Source organism: Gymnoscopelus braueri (assembly GCF_963280865.1).
Source record: "Gymnoscopelus braueri genome assembly, chromosome: 1".
In the NCBI taxonomy this organism is placed as follows: domain Eukaryota; kingdom Metazoa; phylum Chordata; class Actinopteri; order Myctophiformes; family Myctophidae; genus Gymnoscopelus; species Gymnoscopelus braueri.
Window position 1 is genome coordinate 28,565,552 of NC_137603.1, and position 19,130 is coordinate 28,584,681.

Sequence of the window (19,130 nt, forward strand, 5' to 3'; positions counted from 1 at the left end):
CAAACCCAAACAAAGAAGTTATGAATACATCAATACAACAACATCAGAGCCAGGGGGAGATTTACTAACAGAACACATTAAAGAGTGAACACAAAAGGACAGTTCTTGCAGCTTTCTTATTTTTTGAGTCATATATAGTTTTAATGTGCTGCTTGGCTTCAATCTCAAATACAATGAAAGAAGATTTGGAATGACTAAATTTGTATTCATGTATGACATTTTGCTAGAATAATGACCGAATATATGTTGTATTTTCTTCATGAACGCTGGAGGGCAGCAGAGGGCAGTATTACGCTTTAGCGTCCAGACTGCCGGAAGCAAAAGAGTTCACCCAGGTTTGTGCTTCGTGCGCATGCGCATAGCCTTTCTTTGGCAGCAGCAAGATGGCAGACGTAGTAGAGGTGGACGGCGAGAAAATCAGCAAAAAGTGAGACATTATATTTCCGTCTAGGATGAGAAATGAATAGAAACTATATGCTGTGTTTCATACAAGTACTTTGCACATACACATACATACAGACATACGTGAATTTTAAGTGACAGCGTAATGTTTCGCGGTGTTGCATCAGGTCGAAGCGAAGTGTGGATACCATATGGTTTCATGCACTAGGACTACATATCCCAGAGGGCAGTTCGGCCGGTGGGACTGCGGAGAGCTTGTGGGCATTGTAGTTTTGATCGTCTGTGGTTGTCGTTTGCCTTTAGTTATTGTTGTGTAAAGTAGAACTACAAGATCCTAAATGCATTTCGTGAAATACCCCGCTGTCGACTATCATAGCCTTGTAGTTTTACTTGGTTTCGTTTACTTTAATTTCACTTTTTGAATGACAATCTTACTTCAACCCCCGCAGTTATTTAGGCAATTTAATTCTGTAACACAGTGTAACTACATGTGTTTATGTTATTTTTCCCTGTCAACAATGATACATTATACGACCCAAGCTAAAAACGAAACAAGTTGATAGATAGATGGAATGGACGTGGTGCTTAATCGGTGTAAGCCTCCCGGGTTTATTTTTAATAAATTAGTAATGGTTATTATCCTTTTATAAATATAGTCACTCGGCGCTTTTGAAATGTCTTTGCATCTGCCGGTTTGTGTATGTCTGTCTCTCCAGGTTGGTGTAGCTCAAGCTCAGTAGGGCACCTTGCTTCAGTATGCTGTCTCTGGTCAGGGCTGCCAGTCAGCAGTTGGGCCAAGCCTTTTGGGTCAGGGGACATGGGTTAAAATTCACGCTTCCCTGCTCAGCTTCAGTCCCAACTCAAATTTACGGCAATCGCTGGAGAGGTGACAAAAGGTTGGTGGCTTTTCCATTCCAGTGAGAAAAACAACCAACCTTTTGTCATCAAAGTTCATCCCCTTGCCTTGCTGCCATACCCTCACAATGTTGCAGTGCATTCCTCTTTTTAGAGGCTCAGTATATACTCTTGTGTTTCTGAAACTTAGACATCATCCAGACGAGCAAAGTGGGGTAAAGGAAATACAATATCCTGTGTTCACACGTAGCGCTTCCTGAGTGGAAAAAGCCTTTTTTAATTACAGTCCTTCATGGTCCATAACCAGTAATCACTATCCACACATATTTCTACTTTGCTTTAAGGACTGCATTCATCTGAGCACCTTGTGGTGGGTTCTATTGGGTTCTGTTCTGGGGGGGTGGGGGGACGCTGCATCTTAACATGCCCAAGACTGCATGCTATTCATGTATGTTTGTTTCATATTATTTACAATAGCTTATTTTGCTTATTTAAGTTGTAATGCAGGTGAGATTTTGAACTTCTTTCCTTTGGTGTTCACTTATGCACTGATAAGACTTGACTGATGCCAAAGGAATGGCCAGTGCCAAAAATGCTTACATACATTTCATTTTCACTTGTTTGATGAATAAAGTTATAGATCAAGAAGTTGTAATATGCTATTCTGTTAACAAAAAAGTGCACGCTTGGCTTTTGGATTTGGAACCTATACCCAGTAGAATGTAATAGAAAAATATGGAAAATAAATGTCAGTATATTTAGCCGGTGATTTGTGAGTAAATGTCATTCAATTATAGTTATTAGCACTTAATTAGCAGACAAGTTTGTAAACTCATTTGCTATGCTGTGTTTGTACCTTGGCGTCAGTGAGCTGAAGAGGCGAATGAAAGCTGATAAGAAGGCAGCTGAGAAGGACGCCAAAGTTAAAGAACAGGTGGAGCAGAGGCCAGCTCAGGATGGCCTTGAGGCGGACGAGGAGACTCTGGACCCTAATGTGAGCTTTTTGAATGTCTGCACTTTACACATTTTAATTCATTCTGTCACCTCAGTTATTTAAACCAGCCAAAAAGTGCTACCAGTGTGTCAACCCATGATTCTCTGTGATAACTTGTTTATGTTTTCCATGTTATGCAGCAATACTTCAAGATCCGCACCCAGGCTATCCAAGCTCTCAAGGGCACAGCAGAGGACCCTTACCCACATAAATATCATGTGGATTTATCACTCACAGAATTCATTGAGAAATACAACCATCTACAGCCTGGAGAACAGCTAACGGATGTTGTTCTCAACGTCGCAGGTACTTGGATCTCTTTACAACATTTATAACGCATCTTTAATTAAGCATCTATTGTACCTGTTATTTTTCTGTCCTTTATGACAGTAATATCAAACATGCCTGACTTCAGGGGTTAAAGTTTTCTATCCAGTTTGAGGAAAACAAAATGGGATTCCCTGTGGATCTCTGACATCATGTAGATGACACCTGTCAGAATCTGTTGCAAAGGCGAAATCTGTTGCAAAGGCGAAATCTGTTGCAAAGGCTATATTGGCATCCAAACCCTGCCCATAGTAACTACATTTTAGAGGATACCTAGTATGGGTGTAGTTGTATGTATTTATTCTCTATACTGCATTTACAGGAAGTAATTAAAAATTGAATTTGAGGGATTATTTAAATATATAAAAAATACACAAAAAGTGTTAAAGTGTTAAAAACATATTTCTCATTTCACCACGTCTTTAATGGTTTAGTTACAATAATGTAAAAGATGCACATGCAGCTGTCTTTGTTTATTTCTGAAAACCAGTTTATAGGCCAACGCAATGCTGTTTTTTTTAAATAAAAAAACTAAACAAATCCCCAGAACAATTTCACCCAAACAATCTTTTTTTGTTGAATAATAAAATTCATGAATACAGAATGATTCTCAAACCTTGTCCTTTTTTCTTGTTGTTTTCCACTCATCACTATGCCAATGTTAACTCTTTCACTGCGATGAATGAATTAATTAATTAATCCGTCTCCGGTCCCCGTGCCAACGAAAACGGCGATTTTACTGTACCTTTGAAAAATCATGGAATATTCTCTGTGACCTCCGTCCTCACGGAGATCGGATCATTACTCGCACAGGGTGTCGTAGTATTTTTCCAGAGCTATGGCCAATTGAATGTGGCTTGTTTTTTGAAAAACAGCAGAAAAACAACAGGAAGCCGAGAAAAATGTACTTTTATAAATCCTTTAACATGAAAGGTGCCTCGATTTTTTGTTGTTGTGATCACGTGATTTATGGGTGTACTCTTTTTCGGTGGTGCTTGGATCATTCACAGGCTCACTGGAGCAGTGCCCCCCCCCCCCCCACCCCCTCCACTCACCCAAAAAACTCATAAATCGTACTTGGCAGTGTGGGCGTTTGGACGATGTCTCGTCCTAAGTCGTCCATGGCAGCGAATGAGTAAATAAATTGCGAAATGAAATGAGCTCTCAAATTTCCTGGGGAGGACCACTTTTCTTTTTCAGTCATTACGTTTGTCCTGCTGTAACCATAACCCATATGATTGTCAGGTCGCGTCCATGCCAAGAGGGAATCTGGTGCTAAGCTGCTGTTTTATGACTTGCGAGGGGAAGGTGTCAAGCTGCAAGTTATGGCAACCTCAAGGTATTGAAGGATACTTCTGAACAAAACCAGAAATTATGTAGCTGTCTTTTACAGCTTTTACAAAAAAAAGTATTGTAAATCCATTGCCATTTTTCTCCACGTGAATAGCTTTACTCTAGTGCGGTTTTCCCCCTCTCTCCCTGCCAGGAACTACAAGTCTGAGGCGGAATTTGAAGCCATCAACAACAAGCTGCGACGTGGTGACATCGTCGGTGTCCGTGGTAACCCAGGAAAAACTAAAAAAGGAGAGTTGAGCATCATTCCTATAGAGATGACTCTACTTTCACCCTGTCTGCATATGTTGCCACATCTCCACTTTGGCCTCAAAGACAAGGTAAAGGCTGAACACAGTTTTGTAATTCTTTTGGGAGGGGGTCCACTTGTTAATAAAAACAAAATGCATCGTTTCACTTTAATATGAAATTAACTAATCGCCCAAAGGAGACACCTGTAAATCTAGGGCTCAATTATTTATTCCCTTTGACAAAACAATGGACCCTTCGCTAAACCCCACCCCAAAAGCGTTTGTCCAATGCCAGCTTAGCAACCGTTGTTAGCCTGGCATAGGTCTGGCAAGCTTTCGTCACCTGCCATAGCTGTCAATGTTATTTCGCCCACACACACACAATCATTTGCAACATAATAGCAAGAATAGGAATACCACGATAACGCAATGGTGACTATGAACCACGTACCCAAACCCGTTGGAGGCTGCTTTTCCCAAGCTGAAATCTGCACTTAAACTGCAAGGCTGCATGGCTGTGTTCTTGAAAACATACACAGCTTAACGTCAGGAAAGTTACACGACTCACTCGCCCAGGTGGTGTCAATAATAGGCTACTAATCACCGTAATCGTAACAAAATTCAGAATCACAGCGCTGCCTGTTTTGGATTCCGCACGTTAAAGTATATTAATTCATTTGTTCGTCTATTTATTAACTGCTACTGCAGTCTTAACCTGCGGTACATGAAAACTCCTGTTACAGTCATGGATCAACTTCAACCTGGTGTTTGCACTTTCTCCATTTACGGTCCGTACATCTATATAAACGTTCAGATTTCAAATATAAAGTGCTTACCCCATGGCCACGGATGTTACAATTATGCACGGGACTCAAAAGTACCCGTATATACTGTATTGTTCAATAAAAAGCATTTTAATCCGATCAGTGGCCATTTTCTCATAATGTATCAGAGTGCAATACACCTACCAACCGATAGGGTCGCTCAGTTGAAAGCATTATGGAGAAAATGGCCACCGATCAGATTAAAAATGTATTGAACAATACGGATGATACGGGTACTTCTGAGAGCCCGTACATAAATGTAACATCCGTGGCCATGGGATAAGCACTTTATATTTGAAATATGAACGTTTATGTAGATGTACGGGCCATAAATGGAGAAAGTGCAAACACCAGGTTGAAGTTCATCCATGACAGTCGTGACAGTCGACCGTCGTGTATCCATGGCTATTACTCCCTCTAACATTGTTTTTAGTTTATTGAAATAATGTCATGCACATTTGTCCAGTGCATAGCCTACTGCAGGCCTTGTTGACTAGATTTAGAAGAGATTTTGAAGCTCTTGCTCCTGAAATGATTGATTATTTTAAGGGGAAAAGCCATCATTTAACATGCAAGTCAATGGGTGAGAAGCAGAGCTGGCCAGGCGCTGCCAGGCCTGGGTGTGACTAACTTCGCACCACCAGTCACAGAGTGGAGTGGGTGGGGCTTAGCGAAGGGTCCATTGCGGAGTACTTCAGGAGAACTTAATTAAGGATCCAAGGCATAATGTTGGGTTTAAAAATTTAAAGAAAAAGCATTTATTTCATGCCCTGGCAAAGATATATAAAAAAAACACAAGACGAACACATTTCAGCTCAACGAGCCTTCATAAGGTCCTGATGAAGTATTAAAGTAACCCTAACTTGTATGAACTTATGATGTACCCAATCAGCCAAGACATTTTGCACTAGTGTGACTATTCTAATAATTAATTTTGCCCTTTTGATTTTGGTGACCCTTCCCCTAGAGTGGCACGAAACAACTTCACTTGACATGAGCAATGGTATACACGATGGTACATGTATCCTTCAAGCAACTTCTCACCATCTTTCTGTTTTCTTTCTGGCCAAAGGAGACCAGATTCCGTCAGCGCTACCTGGATCTGATTCTCAATGACTATGTGAGGCAGAAGTTTATAACACGGTCCAAAATCATCACCTACCTTCGCAGCTTCCTTGACCAACTGGGATTTTTGGAGGTGAGTGTCAGTCTGAAGAGTTTCAGACATGTAAATTGAGGTTAATAGACCACCCAAGTCTGACGTAATTTACACATCCTACCTGGGTCGCGTTTTTCCCCCCCGTTCTGAATTCCCATAGACGTGTTTAATATCGCGTCAAATAAGAACTGTGTTCCAAAAATAAACAAATGACCCCGGCGGTTTGACTCATATGGATATGAAGCATCAACTGACGGTGAGAAAACCATAATGTTACTTCCGACGAATTAGTAACATTTTTGCCAGAAATAGACTGTATCAAATATGAGTGACTGACTATCATAAACGATACAGAGTTTCCTCCTTGCCAATATCGCCGAGACAGTTTGTTTATTTTTGGACCACAATTCTTATATGAGACGATTCTAAGATGACCCAATGTTATTCTCCATAGAGAAATTACTTTACGAACCAGGGGATGGATGAGTGACGTCAGGACTTCTGTACTCTATAGAGCTCACATTAAACAATATGAGCAGTTGTCTGAAAATGGTTGATTTGGATAAATAGCCTAATGAATATGTCATGGCACAAAAGGTCACTTACATATTAAAACTGTTGTTTGGTCAAAGGCAGCTATAAGAGGTGTATTTTCCAAAGTTCATGCTGTTTTTTATTCATTGCATCAGAATCAGAATACATTTTAATTGTCACATCACATTACACCTAAAGTGGGTGAAATTATTAATTGGTTATTATTGGTATTAATCAGTGCAGTTAAAAGATGGATAAGAGAATTTGAGCATAAAAGAAGAGAAGAGGGGAGGAGACGCAAAGTGCATAATATGTAACTACATTTGCATAATAAATTAAGAGCATGCATCCCATGTAACCAATTAGCATAATAAATTAAGAGTTATGACATGTATGTGAGTGTCCATGAAACGTTTGTGAAAGAGCAATGTTAGTCATTTTTACTACTGTAAGTCTACCTCGCTTAAGTGCATTGTTCTGATTTAAGATCGAAACGCCAATGATGAACCTCATTCCTGGTGGTGCAGTGGCCCGTCCTTTTGTTACTTATCACAACGATTTGGACATGAACCTCTTCATGAGAATTGCACCTGAGCTCTACCACAAGGTAATGTTGATCTTGCTGGATAAATCCTAGTACATAATCAAAGTGCACTGTTGACGTGGCAAGTACATCCTTTGGCAATCTGACAATCTGCATTTAAACCTCATGTATCGTAATTTCACACAAGGATGCCAAAATGTGAAAATGTTGCTTTCCAAATACATATGAGTCTGATTGTATTAGAAGGTATTACCTAAACTCTGTCATTGCATCATTTCACATCTAAAATGACAAGCATGGGGCACTTTCAACCAGGTATCCCTATTTTGGGCATTATAGGTGAAAACCCAAATATTTTCAGAAAAAATCAAAAATAGATCAAATACCCTATCTATCTACAAGCTCACAACATGTCACGGTGTGAGCTTGTAGATTGGCTATTTTTGCTATTCATCATACGACAAAGTATTTAGGGCTTACTTACGTTGTTAAAAATAACATGCTGTCCGAATACTCGCTGAGCTCACGGCATACCATTTTTTTCTATTCCCCAGATGCTGGTGGTTGGTGGTTTAGACAGAGTGTATGAGATTGGCCGTCAATTCAGGAATGAAGGCATAGATCTCACTCATAATCCAGAGTTCACCACTTGTGAATTCTACATGGCCTATGCAGATTACCATGACTTGATGGAAATCACAGAGAAACTTCTGTCAGGTCAGCAAAGGCAGCTATGTTCCTTTTGTTAAGTTATTTAATTTATTGGTTTTATTTGTATCAGGGACCATGCACAAAATACATTAATCTCAAATAAAGGGGGAAAAAAGCTTTGTTATACTGGGCTTATGCTATATAAGGTTGAAATGGACAAATAATGTGATAGTCAAATTCTGTGTGCAATGCTCAGTGGTTGTTTACTTGTCTTCAGGAATGGTGAAGCACATCACTGGTGGGTACAAGATAACGTATCATCCTGAGGGTCCAGAGGGACAGGCTTATGAGGTTGACTTCACTCCACCATTCAGAAGAGTGAGCATGACACTTGACCTTGAGAAGGAAATGGGTGTTAAGTTCCCTCCTCCTGACACCTATGACAGTGACGGTAAATCAGTATTGAAATTTACAGTGTTTTTTGTTTGTTCAAATTGTCAGTAATAATTTACTGTTTGTGTCATAAATCATTGCATAAAATGCATACACAGAGTTTATTAAATCAGCCACAGACTTTGTTAACAAGTTCTGTTTGTTCCTCCTCAGAGACTCGTAAATTCTTTGATGACTTGTGTGCCCAAAAAGGAGTGGAATGTCCTCCACCCAGAACCACTGCCCGCCTCCTCGACAAGGTGCTCTACAAATCAATACCACCTGATATGGACTTAATTATTCCTTAACTTGCATACTCACAAAGATAATCTGATCTGTTTTGCTGCAGATGGTGGGAGATTTCCTCGAAGTCACATGTATCAGCCCCACCTTTATCTGTGACCATCCTCAAATCATGAGCCCACTTGCAAAATGGTGAGAAACCTTTCATTTGAACCTAGTATTATGCAGAGTTTCAATGCTGTTCAAAGTAGGAGCTACATTGCCTATGCATTATCACAGTGACAGGATCGCAGATCCAACATAATGACAGCAAATCAGATAATAGATGAAGAAGCGCTTTGTGGGTCCGTAATTAACTGAAAACAGGTGCTCTTTGGAAAGGGTTTATTTTCAGGACAAGTTAATTTCCTTTTTTAGGCATCACAGTGGAAAAAATAAGGCGGTGAACTTAAAAAAGGTCCAAGGCAGCTCTGTTCAGTTAAAGTAGAAAATCTTTTATTAATCCATCTAGCAAGGAAAAAAAAATGCCAAAAATGACCAACGTGTTTCAGCCAGAGGCCTTTATCAGGGTCCACTAGTAATGACACACACTTATTAAATAGTGCCCACAATCATCTTCACATGACATCACCACTTAACCATCAGAACAGAATGCACCTTAACCCATGCGAGTGGGAGCAAATCTGAAAGAAAAAGACAGGGGTTTATAGCGAGCGTGACAACAGCCCCCTGGAGAGTGGAGCGGCATTTCCCCCCGCTCCACTCCGCTCACATGCTCTGCAGCTGATACTGATGTACAAACAACATTCTCTCTCCTTACAGGCACAGAACACAGAAAGGCTTGACTGAGCGTTTTGAGCTCTTTGTGATGAAGAAGGAGATCTGCAATGCTTACACAGAGTTAAACGATCCTGTTAGGCAGAGAGAGCTCTTTGAGCAGCAGGCCAAGGTATGTATGACAGTAAACAAACTTGACACTTGGAGCAAAATACTGAATGTTTTCCCTGGTATTTTATCTAGGCCTCTAACTAGCAATTAATGAATAAGCGATTATTCCATTGATTACTTTTTTGATTAATATGATAATCTTGCGATGCCAAAAAAATCAAATTGTTTTCTTTAATAATTGACTTAATTGATTAGTCTGATTAACCACTTACACCCTATTTCATCGTTCGTCATTTAAAGATTGTAAAAATGGCAGATCTACAAGCTCGCAATGCGTCGCATTGCGACATGTTGCTTGTGAGCTTGTAAATGGTTTTCTTTGTTTCTTTAAAGTAAATTACTTTACTCGCTACTTTAATTACTAAATTTGTAATCAATTAGTTTGATTAACTGTTGCGCTGTTAATTATTTCATGTATATGTGAAACAATTTCTCCCATATCTACATCAATCTCAGATGCTGTCATACCTCCTATACCTCTTGTCACCCATACTTTTACCCTTAAAAGACTTCTAAAGATTAACTCAAACTTCCCAGTGGATGTGGATGTGTGTTTGAGCCTCATAAAGAGATGCATCTTTCTTTTCAGGCCAAAGCTGAGGGTGATGATGAGGCTATGTTCATTGATGAGACCTTCTGCACAGCACTAGAATACGGTCTGCCGCCAACTGCTGGTTGGGGTTTGGGCATTGATCGTCTCACCATGTTCCTCACAGACTCTAACAACATCAAGGTAAAAATTGTTAATAAAGAAAAAACATATGATGAATCTTATTGGGAAGATAATGCATGTGACATCCTCAAGCAATCTTGATCAGAACGGTTAAGGCCTGAGGTTGGTTGCGTGGCAGTGTCATGCACAGAAAATAGCAGCTCTGCAAGCTCAATGTGTTAAGTCTTGCAGTGATATCGAAACCATGTTGTTCCTCTTCTTGAAATACAATTCCGGTCATGATCTTATTGGTTTCTCAGGAGGTGCTGCTCTTCCCAGCCATGAAGCCCGATGACCAGAACAAACCGGCAGCACCCACAGAGGGCACCTCGGTGTAAATGGCAGAACCTGTGGCCTCAGCCCTCGGCAGGAGTTGGCATAGAGTTAGGGACTCTACTGCTATGCGTGTTTCAGTGGAGTTCACTGATTTGTTTGTTATGGTTTGCTCTTAGCTGGGGGGATAAAAAAAACCCTGCTTGTCTCAGAATTGAATGCCTGTAATCAATGTTGGGTTCTTTTGTATTTCTGATGCACATGTGATCATGTTTCTATTATCCTTGTTATTTGAGTGTTCTGACATTTTAATCCATTGTCAGGTTCAGACAGTTAATACATAATCTAAAAGTGTAGTCCCACTCTTGCATTCAGACCTGGAGTATTGTATTGGAATACACTCTTTATATAATATTTGATAAATCATTGTAAATATTTTTTACAATGGTTTAGATGTGCTTGGCTCTTACCAGATACACAGCTTCAAGTAGACATTTCATTTACAAATTAAAATCGCTGTCATCTCCAGGTCTGGTTATTTCATTTTCTTTTTATGGATTTTCACAATGTGCAGTAATGTTTCACTCCTCTGCCAAGAACTTCCAATATGGGTACAAGATTAATAAAAATGTTCAGAATTATGTAATTCTCTTATATTTTTCCATACATGTTATAGTTGACACAAGAGAAGGGGTGTGTGTGTGTGTGTGTGTGTGTGTGTGTGTGTGGCAACAAAGTTGTGTGTGTGGCAACAAAGTTGTGTGTGTGTGTGTGGGGCAACAAAGTTGAAAGAAGGCCACACAATGTTCCTTCAGTAATACACCTGTAGGCACTCGGGTGGCGCTGTGGGAAAGTCAAGTAAATTTGATAAGTGGCAACACAATACATTTTGAATTCAAGTAGATTAATTATATATATGAAAAGTTTGAAATGGGGCGTGTAAGCTTTCAAAATTTAACAAAAGGCCAAAAGTGGACAAACTATTATATTTACGCATCTTCAAACTCCTGCTAAAGATCCTTTGGAATTAACATCTATATAGAAACCTTACTGTGTATATATCAGTCATTGCCTAACAAAAACTGCGAAGGAATGTTACATGATTTTCCAAGGAATTACTCAGATCTTTGTTTTTTTGTAAGAACAATAAGGAATGTTGCATAATTACACTCAATGGAAGAAAATAACCAACCATAATGCAAAAACCCTTCAAGCCTTTTCATTGACTTGAGAATACCTCTACAACTGTTCAAAGCAGTTGTCAATTGGATTGATGACAACATACGAATGAATAATTAAGGCAGTAAGACATAAATACATATTTAAGGAAAAAACATTCTTGCACACAACGAAAACCAGTGTTGCAATGTACTCAAGTTCTGTACTTTTCTGTACAATTTTGAGGTATTTCTACTTTACTTGAGTGCCCAGGCAGTGTAACATTTTGCACTGAATATTATTGCATGGATTCTGTCGCCCCCTAGTGGCGCTCCCTTCTCTGTTCAGTTCCTTCCAACTTCCACCATGCTTTCAACTGGGAGCGCGCAAGGCGGGATGGTGCGCGTTCCCGTCGAGTGTCAAGTGTGTGTGCGTGTGTGTGCGTGTGCGTGCGTGTGTGTGCGTGTGTGTGTGTGTGTGTGTGTGTGTGCGTGTGTGTGTGTGTGTGTGTGTGTGTGTGTGTGTGTGTGTGTGTGCGCGCGATGTTGGATCGACACACTCAGTGAATGAAGATGGCGATGAGAGTAGCGCTCCAGTGCTTTTCTGCAAACTTTCCCACTAAACTGCCTCAGATCTCTCAAATAGCTCTGATCCCAGCGACCAGGCTGCTATGGAGGAGCGACGTTCCACGGACACTGAGTACAGCCTCGCCACTGATGTCCTCAGGTAAATAAAATGTTTTTTATTTAATCTAATATCCCAGATCAGTGAACGATCCGTTACATGCCGACACATTCCACTCTGCACTGGGCCAAAGAAATCACTTTCCCACGCTTAAAGGGATATTTCACTTTCAAATAAAATAAACATTAAAAGAAAATATAAAAATAAATGGAAAAATCACGACCTCCTCACGCATTAGAATGTCATTCTAATGCGTGAGGGGCCGTGATTTTCCCGTTACTTTTTTCCATTTAAAAGCAAATAAAAGTATGTTTATTTTATTTGAAAGTGAAATATCCCTTTAATTCCTCACCGGCAGCAAAACAGAGTGGAACAATATAACTTTTATCTGCATAGTTAACTGTCATTTACTTGAGAAAGCGCTACTGTACAGTAGAAGCGAAAGTTTGACATTGATGACGATCCATGCATTGAATTCAGAGTTTCAAATGAGTCTACTAGTACTACTAATCACTGGCCGTGGGTGACATATTATGGTTAATTAAACTGCCACCCTATGATCTCGTGTCTCATTAGACAGACATGCATTATTGGACATGTGCCAGTCAGGTCTTTAACGATAGATGATGTCAGTAACGATACATCGTTATATTTGGAACGTAATTTGAAATTTGGTTGTATGTTATATATATGTTTTTAAATGGGCCCATCTTCGTTTCGGACACAGTTAATTCATCTTCAATCTCGTGTGAAAACAGAACGTTTCCAAATAGGGACAAACTGCAGGACAGAAGGCTCTCTTCTGAGTCTGTCCAGCCTAGCCGGATCTAAGACGGTCATCTGTCATGACCGTCATGAACTTCAACATTGTGTTTGCACTTTCTCCCTTTTTGCCCCGTACATCTACATAAACGTTCAGATATAAAGTGCTTACCCCATGGCCACGGATGTTACAATTCTGTACGGGCCCACAAAAGTACCCGTATGTTCCGTATTGTTCAATAAAAAAAGCATTTTAATCCGATTGGTGGCCATTTTCTCATAGAGTTATAATGTATTAGAGTGCAATACACCTCCCAACCGATAGGGTCGCGTGGTTGAAAATACGAAGACAATGGCCACCAATCGGATTAAATTACTTTTTATTGAACAATACGGAAAATACGGGTATTTCTGAGGACCCGTATATAATTGTAACATCCGTGGCCATGGGGTAAGCACTTTATATTTGAATTTGAACGTTTATGTAGATGTACGAGACAAAAATGGAAAAAGTGCAAACACTATGTTGAAGTTCATCCATGACTGTCATATAATATGTCACGTATCAGGGTACAGCCATGCCTCAGCATCTTGCACACATCAAACCTGTATTTTTATGCATGATCTGATACTAGCAGAAACCGAAAAAAATACTATCATGCCCTTTGGGTACTGGAAATTTGACAGCAGCACTTAATAATAATTATAATAATAATTATATTAAGATTAGATTAGCTTATCCCAGACATTGCACGTGTTAATTCATTTGTCAAGAAATGTTCAGTTTATTGTTACCTCTGAATATGATGTTGTATCATGTTTAGGGGAATGACACTACTGTATGCTTTGCCTCATGTCTTTATGAGAGAGTTCAAGTACAGAACAGACTGACCTGCTGATAGTCAGGAATAGTAAATTATAGCCAATTTCAAAATTATTTGCACAATTTTCAACTTTGCTATTATGCATCATAGCTCTACCTCAAAAACATGTTTCATGCGTTTTATTTTATTTTTTCCTTTTCTTTTTAGAATTCAAGGATTTATGAGACTGTCATATCTACAACCTTGTAGACTTCTAAATAAGGGCAGACGGTGTTGCACAAGTAATACACTCTGGTCCATAGTACATTAATGTGTTCTTTGGACAGTCAAATATAAGAACCTTGGGGCTGTTTGAGAACAGCAAGATGTCTGTTTTGCACTTTTGGCTTGTAACATAGTTCAGATACTTGAAGAAGTTCCTTGTGTTCTATTGTGTTCCAAAAACAAAATATTTTCTTTATTGAACCAGTGGAGACAGTGTGCACTGTGCAGGTGTTTTTTTATTATTATTATTTGATCTGTGTATGTGTATACTCCACCATTCAGCTGTCACAAAGATGTTATTCAGGTGTGCAAATATACTTGTGATTATCTATATTATATTGAACATGTATGATGTGGTCCTAGCAGCTCCGTGATAGGTGATAGCGCAACAAATGTCTGGGTCACTGGGTGTTTGACTCCCATTAAGGGCCATTCACACATACATGCAATACATTTCAATAGAATATTCCTCGCTTACTAGTTGGATTCCCTAAATTAAGAAATGTGTACTTTTACTCATGAGGAAGTATATGATTCCATTCCTCAAACATCAATTAACAGTGCACATTTGATCTACTGTAAACTAATTACATCCCTTCTCCTCCCTGCAGCACTTATGTTCACAGATAAGCATGAGTGGGTACGAGTGGAGGGTGGAGTTGGCACAGTTGGCATCAGCAATTTTGCTCAGGTAGGTTGTTTGGCCTGTATTCATATATTAATCATTGATTTTATGGTGTGCTTGAGTATCATAATTTGGCTCGTGTTCTTCTTGAAATATTCATGAAGCTCTGCACTTTGCCCAGCCACTATTGATAGAACTACAGTATAACAAGCTATTTCAGAATTTTATGACTATTGTTTTAGGTAATTGATTACTGTACCACTCCAGGCTGCAGTGGTGTGCAGTCTCAAGGGTCTCAATGAACTATAAAATACTGGACACTTTCTCTTTCATGCAAAATAAATTCTGTAATTTCTGTTATATAATATTGTGTCTGTCTGTCTGACCAAACAACCTCAAACTTGTCACGTGTGCCCCATATGACAAGGGGATGTGCAGTGTCAATTGGCAATTCAGCCGAACCAACGGTGTCCGAGAACCGAAAAAACATGAATATCTGTCTATCCGCGGGTCCCCGGAGGACGTATGTGTGTTTGGAGGGTTTGTAAGCATCTGCTTTCCTGATTGGCCAAGTCAACCAATTGGATTCACAGATTGGTTGAGCTTTGCATTAATTCATTTGTGCCGCTTCGCCAATATAAGCGACAGAGTGTATGGTAGAAGTCCGTTCACGTATGCCAATGTACGTCATCAATACGACGTCATCAACATGACGAACATCAGGAATCCATGTTTCTCCATATTTAGTCAATCATATCACTCGTATGTTAATGTTCTGCACTGACTATTCTGACCACGGATACAACATGTACTCTGACAACAAGTACAACAAGGGTATTGCATAAACAAGTGGTGCGTGCATACATCTACTTAAATATATGGTTATATGCTTTGATTACTATTCACAATCTTTCATTTCTACACATGTGTTGTCTTACTATGATAACAGCCAGGGATATTTTTTGTTATAGATCAATAGGCATACAGTATAAACATCATTGAGTGGAAGATCATGCTCTCAGTTAAGTCCTTCAAAGCCCAAGATTTACTTTGCCCCCTCCTATTAATAATCACCTTGGCACTATCTAGGACAACCTACTCCATATGTGAAAATATACTCTCCCAGAGCAATAAAAGGAGCAAAGGTATTATTATGTCATGATTTTAGGATAATAGGAGTGATTTTCAGTCTTTGTTCCTAAATTATCTTTATTTTACAACAATGGTCGGTTAATAACCCTGAAAAAGCAGACCTGTACTCATAAACTCCCCCAGGGTGTTTTCACAGTCCATTCTTTTGCCAAAGGTTCCAACTCGTTCACTTTGAAGCAGCTTCAGATTCTACATATTTAACATCAACAGTTTATGTCTGTAACTTAATTGTTTAGATCAAAATTTACTTGTCTATCATAATTACGTTAACTTTATAATTGAAAACAGTATTTAAAGTGATGTTGAATCTTTGGTTGTCCATCTTTATCTGTTGCTTCTGTGATGGAAAAAACATACTTAGTGGCTTAGGCACTCTACCTTACGATACTTTTGTATAGTATGGCACCTCAGAGTCCAATATCTGCAGCCTAATGGCATCATGGCATGGTCATGTAACGAGGGCAGAGTTGGAGGAGGTAGACCGGTGAGTTTAAGGACTAGTTTTGTAACCCTTAAGACTTTATTGCATTGTTTGATGTATAGCAGATTTAAATAAAATGTTAGCCTGTGTGTGCAGAGGTTCCACAATGCCACGGTACAATAACATAAGGAGTTTGGATTTGACAAGGGAGTTCTGGAAACGTCGGATGACTGACAGCTGCTGTTGCACTTCTTTTTTGTAATTTCTGTAGTGGGATTGTAATGGCAAATTGGCATTGGTAGGGCGTAGGAATGCAATTTTTTAAGAATTCTCTTAATTTATAGTTGTTTTAACTTTATCAAAGATCAATTAATTGATAATCTGTGATTTACCTGAGAACCTGAATTTACCTCAGGATCAATAAGGGTCTATAACATAAAAAGTTAAATATACATAGATTATCAATACAAAATGTTATATTCCTTAATCAAAGATACACAGTACCATTTGAGAAACGGGCATTTTTGTAGCGTAACAAATTATGAAATAGAATAAAATATTACGTACAGTAGGTTCATTTAACAAGAAAACAGCATTAGCACTAGCAGCATTACCATACCCCAATCCCTTTTATAATGGAAAGGCGACAGTAAAACTGCCCTTGAGCAAGGCACCTATCCCCAAAACTGCTCCAGTGCAATGCAAATCTGTGGTTGTACTGGGCAGCTCCCAAGTGTGAATATGTGTTACAACTGTTAACAGAGGGCCCACTTGAAAAAGAAATGTGATTATCTAACTGCAATATGTTAAAACACCTTTTAATTTGTGTCTCAGGAAGCATTGGGGGATGTGGTGTACTGTGGACTGCCTGAAGTTGGCCAAAAACTTGATCAAATGGGTAAGACAAAGACACACATCTCAATAAGATGGGTGCTGAATCAGGACATACCTTGTGCAGTTGAACAGGGATATCTGCACACCAAATAACTCAATTAAAATGGTCTTTATTTTCTGCTGCTTAAATATCCATAGTCCTTGTTACAAAAACAACTGTTTCACATTTGGCACAAATTGTGTACAAATTGTAGGAGACAATGCATTTCATATTTTACATATGTCTATGTATACAGTATAGAAAAGGAACAAAATTACAGTATATTGTACAACTCCCCAATAGTTTGTTCCAAAAAGATCATTTTGGCATTTCTGCTTTATATAGGATAAAAACAGTGATCCAAGAGACAGAGGGGTGATTACATGCATGTATCATTATCAGTAGTCTGAGGATGAGCCATGTGCGCCAAACATCAAAACAGCAGAACATTTGGTGACTTCAGAAAATTTCCTTTCCTGAAAACTACAAATGGAGCTTGTACAGGAAAAAAAATAATCCACCTGTTTACACCTATAAACATGTGACGTGACAATAAAGCTGATTCTGAACCAAATCGATTTAACAGGAGCTATTTGGTAATGGTCAAGGAGAGACATTTTTCTGTGGTCTGTCTCCAGCAGTGAGATAAGACGGGTCATATGTCCTGGGCCCTTTTTGTTTGTATTGCAGAAGAATTTGGTGCTTTGGAAAGCGTAAAGGCTGCCAGTGAGCTATACTCTCCTCTTACCGGGGAGGTGACTGAAATCAACACGGAACTGGCAGACAACCCTGGAACGGTGAATAAGTCCTGCTATGATGAAGGTATGCATCTCCTAAAATCAGAATAAATGATTTTATCCACCATTGCATTTGTCTACTAGCACGATTATGGTAAATTTGGTGCCACACATTGAACGGAGCACATAAGGTTAGACCCCTACTACCCCAAATAATATAGTCTGTTTTGGTTAGGAAACCCTCAAGAGACTAAAGTATCACCTTGAATCAGTTATTCTAAAACTTTTTGTGCCCAAGGCACACCAATGGGCGAATCAAAATCTCAAGGCATATCTGTTATTATAAAATAGCCAATCTACAAGCTCACATGTCATAATGCAACGCATTATCCTCTGTTTTCACCATTTATTTTATTTCATTTGTGAAACAAAATAAAGGAAAATGTAATAAAATGCCCAAAATAGGGACGCCAGGTTGAAAGTGATAATGAGGGCATCGAATTTGCCTTTGGATTGGCAAATTAGCGTGCAGAAAGTAATCACATTGTAAATTAAAAAACACAATTCATAAAGTTTTGTTATTTTAGTTGTATATATTGCAAAGATAATGTGTGGTTGTCGCAAAACCCCAGCCACACCTGGATTTGTCTCACGGCACAACCTTTGAGAACCATTGCCTTGAATTCACAAAATGTCTCATTCTGCCCAAATCTGTAAAGACAAAACTCTTTTTGGTTGTTTTAGATAATCTTTAACTCTTCTTACCTTCCAGGGTGGCTAATCAAGATGACAATTGACAAACCCAGCGAACTTGATGGTCTCATGGATGACCAGGCCTATGAGAAATTCATCAAATCTCTTGAATAGATTTTACTATAATTTTTCTAATGTAATTATACTCAAATATTAGTGGTTGTGTTTACTAATATCTGGTTTGAGACGTTGTCTGTGATATTTATTTTGATACTGTAATTGTGCTATCAAAATAACCAAAATGGTAATGTTTCATTAATAACTTTCACTCAGATGTTTAGGATTTATATATCCATGAGACAAACTGAAGGGCTTCTGTTCTGTGAGTGTATCAACAACATGTTCTACATTGTTCAGTTTTGTTTCAGGTGCTTTAGTTCATCAGTACAGTGATA

General features: G+C 39.0%; 2 protein-coding genes across 3 annotated transcripts; both read left to right on the forward strand.

Moving 5' to 3' along the window:
- The first annotated feature begins 364 nt into the window (after nt 1–364).
- Nucleotides 365–11,122, forward strand: kars1 (lysyl-tRNA synthetase 1). Of its 2 annotated transcripts, XM_080430479.1 has the most exons (15): nt 365–427; nt 1,119–1,298; nt 2,125–2,251; nt 2,392–2,557; nt 3,824–3,917; nt 4,065–4,251; nt 6,058–6,183; nt 7,166–7,285; nt 7,777–7,939; nt 8,151–8,324; nt 8,480–8,565; nt 8,655–8,740; nt 9,371–9,497; nt 10,086–10,229; nt 10,469–11,122. In XM_080430479.1, the coding sequence occupies exons 2-15, from the start codon at nt 1,159–1,161 to the stop codon at nt 10,544–10,546; spliced, it is 1,818 nt and encodes a 605-aa protein (XP_080286605.1). In that variant the 5' UTR covers nt 365–427; nt 1,119–1,158; the 3' UTR covers nt 10,547–11,122. The 2 variants fall into 2 exon arrangements, with proteins under 2 accessions (XP_080286605.1, XP_080286606.1); XM_080430480.1 differs by lacking the exon at nt 1,119–1,298.
- Nucleotides 11,123–12,211: 1,089 nt separating this feature from the next.
- Nucleotides 12,212–19,130, forward strand: gcshb (glycine cleavage system protein H (aminomethyl carrier), b; the record flags this gene model as incomplete). The annotated part of the gene is made up of 5 exons (XM_080430776.1): nt 12,212–12,365; nt 14,785–14,864; nt 17,206–17,269; nt 17,936–18,067; nt 18,755–19,130. The coding sequence occupies 5 exons, from the start codon at nt 12,212–12,214 to the stop codon at nt 18,847–18,849; spliced, it is 525 nt and encodes a 174-aa protein (XP_080286902.1). The 3' UTR covers nt 18,850–19,130.

Coding starts and splice junctions, on each gene's coding strand:
- kars1 (XM_080430479.1), top strand. CDS start 1,159: ATGCTGTCTCTGGTCAGGGCTGCCAGTCAGCAGTTGGGCCAAGCCTTT. Junction 4,252..6,057: donor ACTTTGGCCTCAAAGACAAG/GTAAAGGCTGAA, acceptor TTCTGGCCAAAG/GAGACCAGATTCCGTCAGCG. Junction 10,230..10,468: donor CAGACTCTAACAACATCAAG/GTAAAAATTGTT, acceptor TTGGTTTCTCAG/GAGGTGCTGCTCTTCCCAGC.